This window comes from Diadema setosum, chromosome 15, assembly GCF_964275005.1.
Source record: "Diadema setosum chromosome 15, eeDiaSeto1, whole genome shotgun sequence".
NCBI classification, from domain to species: domain Eukaryota; kingdom Metazoa; phylum Echinodermata; class Echinoidea; order Diadematoida; family Diadematidae; genus Diadema; species Diadema setosum.
In genome coordinates, this window is record NC_092699.1 from 1477225 (window position 1) to 1492433 (window position 15209).

Consider the following 15209-nt stretch of genomic DNA (forward strand, 5'->3'; position numbering starts at 1 on the left):
TTATTTCTCATCCAGATGTCCATAGACTCTCCTCAACTTCTCCTTCTTACCACGTTTCTGTTTCTTCCAAGGTTTCCCCATGACCCCCACCCCAGCCATCCCAGGGGCAGGTTGTACCCCAGCCATCCCCCTACCTGGAGGCAGGGCCTTGGTATGGGCTACACTGGGTTTGCTAAAGAAGCTCTCATCAACTTTCTTCTCTGGTGATTTCTTCACCTACAAAAAAGAAGAAGAAGAAAACAACAAACAAATATGATGACATACAATGATTTCATTTATGGAATCATAATAATCTGCACATATGTTTTGGTATATAATTGACTGCAAGCTCTTTTTGACAACTGGCATATCCACTGGCAAGCTTTCTCTGCCGATTAGAACAAATCCTACAAATAAATGTTTATTTGGGATCAAATCATCCTGACACTCTTCACTATGATGGTCTCTTTGAAGGAGAATACAGCAGACTGGGTTTAAAACTTAAATAATGGCAAAGTTTAACTAGACTGAATTACATAAATGTGAAAGATGATGGACTCTTGTTTTAACACAATCCCTGGGACAAATGAAGTGGCATTAGGTTTCAAGAAATAGGGAAGTACAATACAGTACAATGTAATACAACATTTGTACATTATACACTGTACATGTATCTCTTTTACAACAAGTGAGCATATATAGCTTGCTTCACAAAATGATATAAAACTTGAATGAAGGGAGGTGATTACAAATTAAAAGTACAAAACACATATAATTGATCAATCGATAAAAAGAAAAATCCTTGAAAATCCATCAGAGACGGTGATTCTCCGATGCTCTAGGGAGCTGATTCCATAGGCCTGGGGAATCAGCTGAGAAGGATTTATCTCCTGTAAGGGTATGAGTCCTGGGGATAAATAGCAGGGTTTGGTCTGTGGTAGACCGCATTCCTTGTCTTTCAGACTGATAGCCTGAAATTAGTTCCTTACGGTAACTTTGGAGTACAATTCTGGAGACATTTGTCAGTGACTGATAGAAATGTGTATGTGATTTGCTTTTGCACAGGGAGCCAGTGTAATAAGCCAGTTCACAGTTACAATCTGAGCATGTGCAGATAAAGGTCATTGCAAACCTTCTCTTGAAATGGATTTACAATTGTGGTATTCAAAACCTAGATAGGGCTTCTTGACAACTGCGTTGTAAATGAACCAGGTGTAGATTGGTATTTACAGGTGAATGTGCATTCTTTTCAGCAAGTTTAACAAAAGTCATTCATGCAGCACTGACATGAAAATTAACACTTCCTTCATTGCTGTTTTCAACTGCTCTTCTTGAAGACTATTCTATGTATTGCAAAGTCTGTGGTTGGAGAGGTCATTGCAGACTAGTGCTAACTGTGAACTGGCTTATTGCTGAAGGAGGAGAGGGGCATGGTCACACTTCTTGGCCAGAAAAACCAACTTTGCTGCTCAGTTTTGAGCACATTGAAGGCCCTGTGCAAGGAAAAATATTCATGGTGGGAAGATTATCATCCTGACTAATTAGATTAAAGAAGAAGACTTACTGTCTGACCCCCTTCAGTTATCATAGGCTTGTTGGCAGACTTCTTGGGTCGCGACCCTGCCTTGACCTCTCCGACCTCCTCGCTAGGGAAATGAATGGACTCAAATTCCTCTGGGCTTACATCAGGGGGAGGCACACGATACAGGAGTTTCCCCTAAAAGTTCAAAGGTCATGTAAGGTCATCATAAAGGAGAATCAGAAGACTACTTCATGTAATGGATTGCTGACTGTGTGGAATCTCAGCTTTGTAAGAATGTGACTGCACACAATGTATCTTTCTTGCTATATTACTTGGCTCCAATTTCACTTAGAATAAGAAGCAAACTCAGATGAAATCCACTGCACAATAATTCATGTCAATTCTTGGGTTTTTCCTTGTAACAATGTCTTACAATATCTAGACAGAATAGAATTACAGCCCAAGCATAATTGTCAATTCTGGCAAATATGGGAGACAAAAATGAAAGACACAGTGCGAAAAATTTGCTGAAAATCATGAATGCTAAATCACGGCAACGCAGTGACAGGATTTCAACTTAAACAACAACAGCCACAATTAGCAAACAAACCAAGAATTCAAAAGTTTGCTAAAAAATCCTGCATGATGAAACAAATCAACTTAGAGAAAAGTGTATTTGAAAGAAGATTTCTCAATGTAATAAAAAAAAAAAAAACATCAATGATTTGATAAGACAACATTTTGCATCAAAACGGAGTTTGTAAGCTGACTTTGAAATTTACATGTGTTTGCATGCGGTATCTTTCACAAACACATTGTATCAAACAAACAGAAAATGGGGGAATGCATTCTCTGATAAATTCCAGGGATTACAAATGTATTTCAGGTTTACAACTGGGATATAAGATGTGCTGTTATCACGCATCCACACAGTCACAAGAGTAGACACTCCACCAATTGCATTACTTCATAAAGGTACATTTCTATAGCTCAGCTGCTGTATACTATACTCTACTACACTACGATAGGAGACTCCTGTCTGCTGGATTTCTTTTTACATGACATATTCACAAAACAGTTGACAAAACTACTTACTGAAATTCACACATTATTACAACACATAGACTGGAAACTAGAACCCCCTAGACAGCATCTGAACCCCAGTGCAAGGATAAGTCTACTCCGTCGAAATGGCGATCCTGGATTAAACCTGACATCTACTTCACTTAATTTGACTAGCACACAGTTACTGTTAAAACAGCTTGAGAAAGAAAACCAAGTATGACAAATGAAACGATATGAAGGAAGCAGACAAGCATGCTTCTGTGAATAAGAAAAAAAATTCAGACCAAGATGATGAACTCACATTCACATAATCCTTTAGAACAATTCTTGCTGAGCGGAAACAGTCTGGTACTCCCTTGTGTGTCATGAATCCTCGAACGTCTGACAAGAGACAGAAAAAAAAAACCACCAAACAAAATAATAAATAATAATAATCTCTTGTTAAGAACTGTTTTTTTTTTTTTTTAATCTTTCAAGAAAACTAGAGAGGGAAACATCTTTCACATCTATTTCAGGTCTGCCAACATTCCCCTTAGATCCAAATCAGGGAGATATCTGTGTGTTACATGCATTCCAATGGGCGAAAATAATTCCCAAATCAGGAAGATTTTAATATTCTCTTATTTAGACATGAACAGATTTTGACATTTTCAGGAATACTCCTACAGAATCAGGGAGACTTGGCAGCTCTGCTATTTTGATCTGTTTGGAACAGGTCATCGGACATCTTCACTTTTGAGCAAGTTTTTTAAATCTAACTGACTGGTATTCAACCATAAAGGTAAATGAGAAAGAGTTCATGGACCCATTTTATAAAACAAATATGCACAGGTTTTAGATTGTGTTGTTAGCAGAGATGTACTGTAGCTCACTCTGGGGTATTCAGAATGACGCAAAACATGTACACAACTGCGCCTCATGCATGTTTCATCAATGTGAATACCCTCGAGTGCTTTGCATCTCCACTATCGCACTCTCACCTGTGCAAAATTGCAAAGGTGACGGAAGAATACGGTGAAAGTTTTATTTTTCATTAACATTATGGCAAAGCTTTTGTGAAATCAAAAACCAGTGAAATAGCTTGGAGAACCATATCTCAGTGGATTGGCAGACTAAGAGATATTACTTACAGGCGTGAGCATTGAGGAATTCCAGGGCTGTAGGAGGTCTGTCTGGGTCTTCTCCAGCTTGGGGTTTGATCAGGTTCATCCCATAGGTCAGTTCCAGGACTTCCCTTGGCATCCGGGCACAAAGGTGGACATCAATGGACAGTCAAGGAAGAAAAATGAGCTGTCTTGCCTTCTACATACAAAACTTGTACATGTAGAGTGCATCTCTTCATATTTTCTGTGTAGCTAGAATGACTCCTTATACACTGTACTATGTACCGGTATATCATTGATACAAGAGCAAATATGTGCTAAATCTTGACAATTTGAAAACTAGGCTCTTTGAAAACTGGATGAAGAGACAAATGAATGGCAGAATGAACATTACTAAGGAGAATAAAGATTAAGAAGCAGAAGGGTTCAACAGCACAGACTGTAGGATATGAAATGTCTTTCTAGCAGGCAAATAATGATACACTGCCTTAAAAGTATGGGTTAAAGGCCTTTACAATCTGATTAACAAAGTGGAGAAAAATTATGAGTTTTAAAAATCTGCCCATTATTCTATCCTAGTAGACAAGCACCAAATAAACTACTGTAAAACGAGGAATGTTCGCGTGCATTTTAATTTCGCAAATTTTGCGAGAGCAAAGATTCACGAAATTAAAATGCATGTGAAAGTTCTTGTCTACACTATACGCATGGAATGTTTACAGGCAACTCTTGAAAATTTCATGCCGCGAAAAAGGGCGTCGGCTCCAATTCACAAGAATTTCAAGCCGCGAAAATATTGTGTTTTACAGTAATCAACAGATCTGCACAGTACAACAAATACCATGGGAACCATGTTATCATACACACACCCTACAGGTCTATTTGAAGCTCAATAGTTATTGCACTGCATTACATAGATCATCTTTCATCATAACATTAGCAATGACACAAGCTGCCTGCAACCATGAATATTTAATCAAATGGCTCAGGCTCGGGTGCGGGTTTGAATCCAAGTGGGTCTTACTGAGCAATGTTGTGTGTTATCATGTGGTCCCTCCAGTTGATGCAAAGTACTTTGTCCATCGGATAGGACATAACATGGAGGTCCCCTGTGTGAGAGAGTCACAACCCATGCATGTAAAAAATCCTACTTCATTCATTCATCGCAAAGAGCAGGGTGCATAATCTGGTGAGGTGGTCCACCCAAATAATTTACAAATGGATTCCATGGAAGACAGCTGAATATGGACTATCCAGCCATCTTGTCAGATGGAGAATGAGACAAAGAAAACCACTACCAAGTATAAGGTAATACAATGAGAAGGATATTAGAGAGACGGGAGCAGTGAAGTCCCTCATCTGGTCAATGGGGAGGATTCCGTTGAGGTACATGTCTGCTTTGGTGGTCACAAAGGAAGGCATTACTAGACCAGGGCAGTCACACAGGCACAGTGTTGGTTCCACAAACAATGTCTGCATGGGGGATACATGGCATTGTAGGTCAGATAAATGCTGACTGAAGAAAAAAAGGAAGTCGTGAGAAATATTGTATCTTCTGATGAATGTATCAGATCATACAAACAACATATTCACTATGCATGATAGGTATAACCTGTTACAGGGTTTCAGGATGTCATATGATTTGTAGTTTTTGGTGTGATATGAATGGAATATCATCCATCAAATCAGAACCTTAACTTAAATGAACCAAACTGAATAACAGCTTCATTTCAAGTCACAGACAACAAAAGCTCAAACTAGAAGAGCTACTGTCCACTATTTCTATGATACCCACAGACTACAAGACTATGAGAACTGACAAAAGTTTGGTGAGTTTTCAATAGCAGCTCTAGTTTTTTCATTACATTACAACATAAATTAACTAACCTTTGAAGTATTTCCATGTTACCATAGTGATATAGAAATGTTTACCTACGAAAACATTTCAATTTCAGGACTAAGGAAATTTCATTCTCACTTACTCCAAACATTTCCGACGTCTTTTGGCTGTAAGAAGTTTTTGCCTCAAGAGAAATGTTGCAACACTGATTCAGTGAGGGACAGTCCTTTTTCTACTGTAAAAGACACTATTTTTAACATTGGAAGCAGTGACTAAAAGAAATTTTTTTTGAATGATCATATTTGATACATTTTCATGTATCACAACACACCCTACCATACAAACATTTTGCAATAAAGCCGCATATGAGGTGATATCATTAATTTTCTCAATAAACCATCACTGCAAATAAGAGTGGAGATTTTCACTATGAGTAAATTTTTGTGAAAGGCTGGAAAGGATGAATGTCACCTGTTTTTAATTTTATGGTCAGTCAAGCCAATTGAGTGAGTGTTTGAAACAGCTCACTGCTGACACGGCAGTTGAGGGCTTAGGCAGCACATACTACAGAAAATGGTAACTTGCCTGCACTATGACAGCAAATTCACTTACACTGAAGGAATAGCAAACTTAAAGAATGATACAAAAACATATATAGTAGTTATCGATCTACGATATACCTGCCATGAAATCAAAGATATGAAATAATATCACATATCACATGCACAAAATTTGCATGTTTTTAATTTTACGCTAAAACAATGTTGCACATATCGTGAAACTTTCCACTTTTACAGAATTCAGATGTTTATGTCTGACAGTCTACACTGTACTATACTCACCTGAAAGTGTTTTGTCCTTCCTGGAGTTGCTGAGACTGGAACTTTCTTCTCCCTAAGGAGAGCGTTGATGGTTGAACTCTTTCCCACGTTAGGGTAACCAACCTGTCACAAGATCAAACTTATATCAATCACACCCTGACATCAAAGAATAGATGGAAATATCAGTTAAAATGTTATTTGATCATGATGAAACATTTTGACTGGAGCAAGGAGTCAAGGAGACTTGGTGGATAAGACCAAGGTCTATCAAATGAAAGAAAGATGCTATTCAGAGGGGTGAAGGTTCAGGTGGGAGTTTCTTCAATTTGTCTCCCTGTCTCGGCCAAGGTCTCTACATCATGAGGTACCAGGTATTTGGCTTGAGTCTGCTGGCATCATCCATTGTGACCCTAGGGGAGGCATGACTGAAAACTGTTGGTCCTGTGGTAACTTAATCATTAGCAATTAAATGCTTCCTGAGAGGTCATGTCAAATAGAAACAAACACATCATCCAACGCATAAAAGAATTTGAGACAGATTAGAAGCTGATCACAGAAATCACTTGTTTAGTTGGAATACTTGTCAAATTGAGCACCACTGCACAAATACGAGTCATACATGTATAACATATGTAATATGGAATGCCAAAAATACTCCAAGAAGCAAAGAGTTCTAATGTTGGTACGTGGATTCGTCATGGGAAAAGGAGAGGTTTTTTCGTAAGTTTGCAAATCAGGTAAACTGTCATAACAAAACTGCAGTAAAACAGCATCCACACTATTTCATTATGCAGAGAAAATTTTGCTCATATCATATCAGTGCAGTGATGCCAATGCACTTTTTGTCATTATCACCTTTAAATATCTCCTTCATCATTATTTTCATGCCAACAGCAACCACTCTTATTAATCAGAAGGTAGCACCTAACATTCATTCATAATAAAATGATACAACAGCTGTTCTTCTTCATAAAGCAGTCCCCACGTAAAATGTTACAAAAGAGTAAATCCATAACTGATTATATCTATAACACTGGAAAATACAGGTTGCTCACCATGCCGATAGTTGTCATAGCATCATTGACCTTTGGCCTTCCAGCATGGATTTCCTTCAAGAACTCCAGCAGCTCTTCACCTGTTAGGAGGTGTGATGCATTGGAAACCGGAGACAGCGTCAAACTTTGGGTGGGATCTATTTGGCTTCCCTCCCTGGATGCTTCTACTGACCCACCTGCCCTGGAGGTATTATCACCGCCATCATAGACATTACTTGACTCAGTTTGAGAGTTTGATTGACAACTTTCTCCCACTGGGGGTATTGTCCTTGCCGAAGTACTTTCACTCCCATGATCATCACTTGTAGTGTCCCTCTCATTATCGCGGCTGAGTAGTGATGCATCAACATCACTGTATCCTCCATGCTGCTGCTCCGCATCACCACCTCCAATTGCACCGCAGGAAGGCAAAGTTTCACTCGATTCTGCCCGAGTCCTTGGCTCTGAAGGCCTGTTATTGCTGGAGATGTTCAGATCGTCGGCTAACCTGGTCAGACTAGCTGTGCTGCCTTCACCTGCTGTGGCCTCACCTCCCTCATCTTCTTCCTGTTCATTGTCATCATCAACATCCTCCTCCTCCTCCTCCTCCTCATAATTTCCTCCATCATCATCATCATCTTCATTATCTTCATCACCACTTTCATCATTCCCTTCAGCTGTCACATTACCTGTCAATTCTGCCTCCTGTTAAGGAAAAAAGAAGAGTCATCAAAATGGATAGTATCGTTGGGCAAAAGTTAGCAATCTCTATCAAGACATGGGACTGTAAAAGCAATTTTGATGCAGATGGAAGGCAGAGGAAAGAGGAAGGTATTATTGCACATTGTATTTTTTTTTCTTTTGAAATGGTACTTGGTTAATGATGTTGCTGACAAACACGAGATGATTGACTGGAAAATTACTGAAGTATCAGTTGATTATTGGCAGGAAATTTTCCCAAATCTGATCTGAAAAGATGCTGTGTACCTGAGAAGAAAATATAGAATTATCCTGCTCACTCTTTCCTGCTACAATGAGACCATATTGAATTTCTACCAAGTTTTATGATTTCTTAGGTACACCTTACCTAGGAAATCCTGCATCTTAGTTCATAAGAAAGTTATATATTCACTAGCAACAGTCAAGTACTACTGTAAAACATGATATTTTAGTGGCATGAAATTTTCGTGAAGTGCCTCTGGCATTCACTGCATATAGTGTAGACAAGAGCCTTCGCATGCATTTCAATTTTGCAAATCTTGGCTCTCGCAAAATTAAAATGAATGTGAACATTAGTCATTTTACAGTACATTGGCAAGCAGTTGCAAAGACATAACTATCAAAAGACATAAACTGACTGTAAAACCATGTTGCAGAGAAAATAAAATGTGGGAACTCATGACAATATGTCAAAAATAACTTTTTATTTTTAAAGAAAAGATAGTTTAGTCAAGTAATTTACAAAAACTGAGTAGTAACCTTTGTTATCATTACTCACTAACATTTGCATCTCACCTTTTTCTCCAGTCTCTCCGTTTCCATGACGGCAGACCAGAAGGCTACTCTGATGCCTTGCTCGGAGAAGTAGTCTGCCCATGCTTGCCTCTGGGTGGAGGTTAGAAGGTCGGCTTTGCTGATCAAAATCACATTTTCTTTGTTCTCACTAACCTCCTTCACATACTTTTCCTGAGGAGAAAAATAAATCAGTAATAGGTTTTATCATAAATTTCAAAGCCATTAAATTACTTTCTTCTCTTGTTTTGTGACAAGTGCAATAATACTGTTAATATCTGAAGTACTGACACAATACAAATCAAGCATACAAACTGTGGGGTGTGATATGGGTCAGTCTATTGGGTTGGGGCAACTTTTGTGACATATCAATAATATAGACTAATCATGAGTAAAAGTAAAATTTTCTAAAGAAAATGTAGTGAAAAAAAGTGTGGCAAACTTTGTAAAAGTACTCAAGCATTATTGTTTTTAACACTAAAGACCCAAAATTTTGTTTTAAATGTCATACATATATATGACGTCCCGTTATGTATGAAAACAGACACTGATTTCACAGCAAAACTATTATAGATTACAGAATGAAAAAGGTATGAAGCTGGCAGGGCACAACATATACTCACTAGATCCAAACTCTTTGACAGATGATTTGATCTCCAGTGTGTAATAAAATATCTCATACTTGTGTTTCATGAACAGCGTAAGATTTTTTTTTTCTTTTTTTTTGGGTGGGGGGGGGGGGGGAAGGAATCCAATGGAATGAACCATATTCCAAATACTATACAATAAGTTCTATCACAAATGAAACATATCTACCTTGCACCTTTACAATGAAGACTTCAAACTTTGTAATGCAAATTGATGACTAATATACATCTGAGTATATCCACCACTACACGACGCAATTTAATTGCAGCGTAATGGCGTTACATAAAAGCCATAAATATGATGATTGTGCCAATGTACCCCTCTACAGTGCTCTCATGACAAAATTGGCCAAACTTACAAGATCGGTGCATCGGAAGAGTAGAGGATTCCTTGCGTCAACGATCTGGACGATGACATCGCTCCTTTCTATAACTCGCCAGAGTTGTCTCCAGAAATCTAGATTCCTCTCAAAGGGTGTGAGCACAATGTGTTCTTTCTCCTGTAACCTGAAACATATAAATTACAAACACTCCATCACTCATAATATCAAGATATGTCATAGAAAGTCTTTCAGATTGTGACTCATAACATGTTTGCTTGTTTTGTCAAGTGATTAGCAGAGTAGAATAAAATATACATTACACATTATAAAATAATTTAATATATAATATAGGATTTACATCATAGCAAATTGGTTTTGCTTTTATATATGAAAATATGCATGGACAGTTTCTGAGGCTGAACTAAAGATAAACAAAAAGCCTCTCAATATCTAAAAATGTTATGATGCATGTTTTCATTACAAACCTGTGAAGATGCAAAAAAGGGAAGAAAAAAATCACCAACAGTGTAGAAAAATATATCAAGCTGACAAGGACCATTTCAAACAGCTTTGACTCAATTAGTAAATTTGAAGGGTATCAACCTCAACCCATTTCATATTTCATGACATGAATTCCACATTGTTTATCATGACATCATGCCACATCTCTTCATAATTTCAAAGCTTGCACACAAACTTTACTCACACAGCCAGCTGTCTCCGCCACTCCAAGAATGAATCCTTCTCCCGTTGGTTCAATTGTTCAGCTGTGGTGGAGGAATCCCATTTTGGTCTAGAAAAAAAGGTTTGGTAAAACCACTACACACTTTAGAAAGCTCTCTGTTTTAAAAATTCCTCTGTGAAAATCTGAAAATATGTATGGTGATAAACACTTCATTTACTGTTGTGCCCGTTTACTATGTTAACAGCACCATGCTTAACATAATATGACAGCACATAATCTCTACCACAGGTTTGGACGTTGAATATTATACAAATAGTGAATGGTCACGAGTGCAATGGTACAAGATTTCGCACGAGGTGAAAGATAGAGGCGCTCTATTCAACGAGGCGAAGCCGAGTTGAATAGTGCGCCTCATCTTTCACCGAGTGCGAAATCTGGTTCCATTGCACGAGTAAAGACCATACACTATTTGTTTTATACAACACCTCGAACGTCAACAGATTTGGTACTCACAGATTCTTGAATTTAGCACAGAAAGGCAACCATTTTCCGTGAAAGACGAATGAGTAGCCTCACGGTCGCAGTCACTGTATAACACTACATGTGTACGTACGTACTCCTTACGTACATGCGAAACGAAGTTGTTTACAAAAATGAGTGACAAAAGTACGCGCTTGTAAGCGCGCTTATAAGCGCGCTTGTAATTGTTGAGTGAGCGCGGCACATGTTTGTTTATTGTGACATCAGAGCGCGTGCAATAGAACAATTTGGTCGAACCAAAATTGCACGGCTGAGACAGCCAGAGCGTGCAATAGAACGTTTCCCTAAATGTCACGTGATGGGCAATCGACCAATCGGATAGCTACATTCTAAATAGGTGTTGTATAAACATATCTTTTTAAATCCCATACAGTTTACCCAGAGATGGGCCTTCTTGAATTCTTCCTGCCATTTCCCACAATCACAAACAGAAGAATAATTTTGAATTTGACTAGTCTCCCGAGGCTCAGAAAACAACAACATAAAAAGAAACTTACTGGACAACAGCTGATGAAAGAGCTCTTTATCAGGATTGTTGAGATGAAACATGTTACATTTGTATTTTTTATGAAGTCTTCTGTTCATGCAAGACATGGGCTACAATAGGCAACAACAGTTTATTTTGTAATACTGTTTTTACTTCACTTCAGGATGTCTTACCGTCTGGGGATCTGCAAACATTGAATGTTTTCTTTCTGCGCTTCAGTGATCGCTATCGTCTCAGCAGCCGTTGGCAAACCCGTATGCTGGCCGGGGTCAATCACCTTCACATTTAGTCTCTCTGAAAAGACAAACAAAAATGAAAAACAAAACAATAAATCGAAGCTAGTGTAGGAAAAAAACAAGAAACAAAATTTTCCCTTTCTCAGCAGTTCATACACATTATTCAATACATTTCAAACATATCTGTCAAATACAAGCAAGAGTAGAAGCTGATATTTCGTTACTCATGATACACCTGCCATAATGTGTAAACCCATGTGATAAGTTTGCATGAACCCAAGGTTTGAATGTTGATCTCTAATAAGGCATAACTGTGACAATGACAACCACAAATCCCTGATTACAATAATGACTGCTCTGCCAAAATTAATGGAAAAATAACAATCTCCACAGATGAACACTATGAAATAGTTATTTTCGTTTGCCTATTGTATATTTTCAGTGCTGAAATTTGATGCACCCTTCTGCATCATCATACTACGTTGCAAAACTAATATATATATAATGCACATCTTTCATTAACAACATTTGTTTGCATGACTTTACTCTACAGGTAAAATCCCTAGAAACATGTTAAAGCTCAGTGAAAATTAAAATCAGAAAATCAGTTTTCATTTGACTATGTGGAAACAGATATTAAACAAACTACAGCACCCAAATTCTTCTTATTGTACATGTGCCCATTTCTACTGTTTGATTAGAAGCAAAGGGGTAAGACCAAGCTGCTATGACAGGAGCTGGAGTGGGGAGAAAAAAACAGTTATTCCAGTCAACAAACCAGCAGTGAACTCTGTTCCCGCAAGCTCAGCAGTGGTGAGGAAGTCATCCAGGTTACTCTGCTCTGTGACGGAGCGGAGGTTGATTCTGTTCCAGTCGTATCCATCATTAAGCTCACTGGTGTGCAACTAAAGAAGAGGAAATAAAAGGAATTTAAAATTTTGCAACTGGGGGGGGGGGGGGGGCACATCATAGGCACCCCCTCTTTATTTTTTGGTTTAAAAAAATAAAAATAAAAATGGGGGGGGGGGGGGTACGTGCACCCCTTTCCCCTTTATGGAATTCCTAGATACGCCCCTGATTCAACATATGCATAACACTAAACAGCAAGAGAATTAAATCAATGAGCGGTAAAATTATAAATCTGAGTGAGAGCAGTGATGTCTGACATAGCTATATTCCATAATATAGGCCTGGGTTCAAGACTTCTAGTTGTGTTCTACTCAATACTTGTATATATAGCCAGCCTCATCCATAAAAAAACAACAACACACAATTAAATTATTTTCCTTGTCGTTCTTTGATGACTGATGTCTGAAGTAGCTTTCTGTGTTATCAGTGTCGCAATATCAGACACGTGTCTATTAACTCCTTGGTAAGATGTAGCTAGGAAACATTTGTAGTGACTTAGTGTAGGCAACCCTTACTAGATCTAAACAGATTTCCAAGGATTTCTAACATTTGTCCAGTCATAGAAATTACAAACTTAAATTTACTCACCCACGAGTCATAAACTTTGCTGCTTTTCGAATTTTTGCTCCGCTCCTTAATGATTCCTTTACCCAAACTGGACGTTTGATTCCCCTTCTTCTTCCCCATTGCACAAATATGGATTAACACGCACTTCTTTAGATGGTGGCGACTAGATTCTAGAGTTTCTATACTGCAGTTGCACAAGGTGAAGAATGTGTCACCAACAAAGCAAACTCCAATATTATGAGAAGATTATACGTAACTCAATGCATGGGACTATGGCTAGTCGATGTGAGATTGCTTCTACTCGGGCGAAATTGCGTAACCCACTCACAATGGCCATGCACGGCATCACCGGCACAATACGCACACGCGTACGCGTGGGATACGGCGTGCACGTGTGTACAAGTACAATGTACTAGTAGTAAGGGCGTAGGTGGAAATGCTGTTACATTGCCATACACGTGTGACGTTCGAGCGCGGGGCTTCAGCCACTGAATCGGTACTTCAGTGTTCTTTCGATGACTCGAACTCATCATCTTCTTCTTCTTAATTCTTTACTTCAAAGAGACTTTGAAGTAAAGTTAAAAGGCATTCTGTTTGTTTCCTTCGACAAGAGGAAAATATGTTTTATGTACTTGTACTTGTTTTCACATATGTACAAGTGGGATATACATCAATGAAATGAATGGAATGGAAATAGAAAGAAAATATTGAGAGAAAAAAAGCCTTGTGTATAGGGATCGTATAGTTTTGGTTAAGACCTAATTTCAGGTTTCTCACATTTTTGGTGAGATAATGAGAAACCTCTTATGAAATATGAAAGAGCATGTTATTCTATGAGGAATTCAATGTTTATTTGATGAAAATTGGTTTTGAAATGGCTGAGATATCCAAAAAAGAGCTATTCTAATAAAGTGTGGGACCTACACTTAATTACAATCGCTTTGTTTCACTTTGTTTTTGGATGTTTCAGTCATTCCAAACCCGATTTTCATCAAATAAACATTGAATACCGCTCAAAATGGTATGCTCTGTACTATATCATATAGTGTTTTCTCGGTATCTCGCAAAAAGTTAAAAGCCCAATTCTCATCTCCACCAATACTGTACCATCCCTTTATGTGGGAATGGATAGTATTTAGAGTTGGGGTTGATGTGGATGGGGAGGGCCTATATTACTTTGTTTTTAGATTCCGCAAGTTCTTTCTTCACCTTCATTTGATTATATTATATATATACCTCATTACTTCATCACTATAATCTCAAAATAAGGCAAACTATTTTCAGTCATCTGATTGTAATTAGTTGACTTGTACATTAAAAATAATTTCGCATATTTTTTTTCTGCTCATTTTAAAGACATTTTCTTTGATGTATTAGGCTTACATGAAACCAGGACTTCAATACGATTGCTGGATATATATATATATATATATATATATATATATATATATATATATATATATATATATATTGTGTGTGTGTGTGTGTGTGTAGGACCTACATGTACTTACAATTTGTCTTTTTCAAGTTAAAGTGTAGCATCGGTACTATCATTTTCAGGATTCAATTGATCACAAACTTTATTTCAGAAAGTTAAATACTAGTCCGTGCAATAGTCGTTAGGACCTAAGTGCATAACATTTAAGAGGGGCTTCAGTCTTCGCCTATAGTCATTGCTATAATAGTTTGCTAGGAAACTTTCTCTAAACCGGGCCTATAAGGATAAGAGCCAACATTCATGGAGTTTGTCACATGGGACTTTTCAGAAAATGGATTGTGTGAGAGATCCAATTTTTTATTTTTCATTTCATTTGATTTCATTTGAAAATGGTGAATATTTGTGTGTAAATCAATGGGACCAATATCACAGGTTTTCTGTTATGTAAAACAAAATGTCACAACCTTTTTTTTCTTTTCTTTTTTAGTTTTATACTCGGAT

At 37.8% G+C, this 15209-nt stretch overlaps 1 protein-coding gene across 1 annotated transcript; it reads right to left on the reverse strand.

Annotated features, from left to right (window-relative positions):
• Nucleotides 1-13412, reverse strand: LOC140238928 (large subunit GTPase 1 homolog). The gene is made up of 13 exons (XM_072318826.1): nucleotides 13292-13412; nucleotides 12573-12699; nucleotides 11732-11852; nucleotides 10553-10639; nucleotides 9883-10030; nucleotides 8880-9050; nucleotides 7386-8069; nucleotides 6352-6453; nucleotides 4999-5142; nucleotides 3697-3820; nucleotides 2868-2947; nucleotides 1544-1696; nucleotides 1-216 (listed from the first exon to the last, which is right to left on the reverse strand). The coding sequence occupies exons 1-13, from the start codon at nucleotides 13388-13390 to the stop codon at nucleotides 1-3; spliced, it is 2256 nt and encodes a 751-aa protein (XP_072174927.1). The 5' UTR covers nucleotides 13391-13412.
• Nucleotides 13413-15209: the final 1797 nt, after the last annotated feature.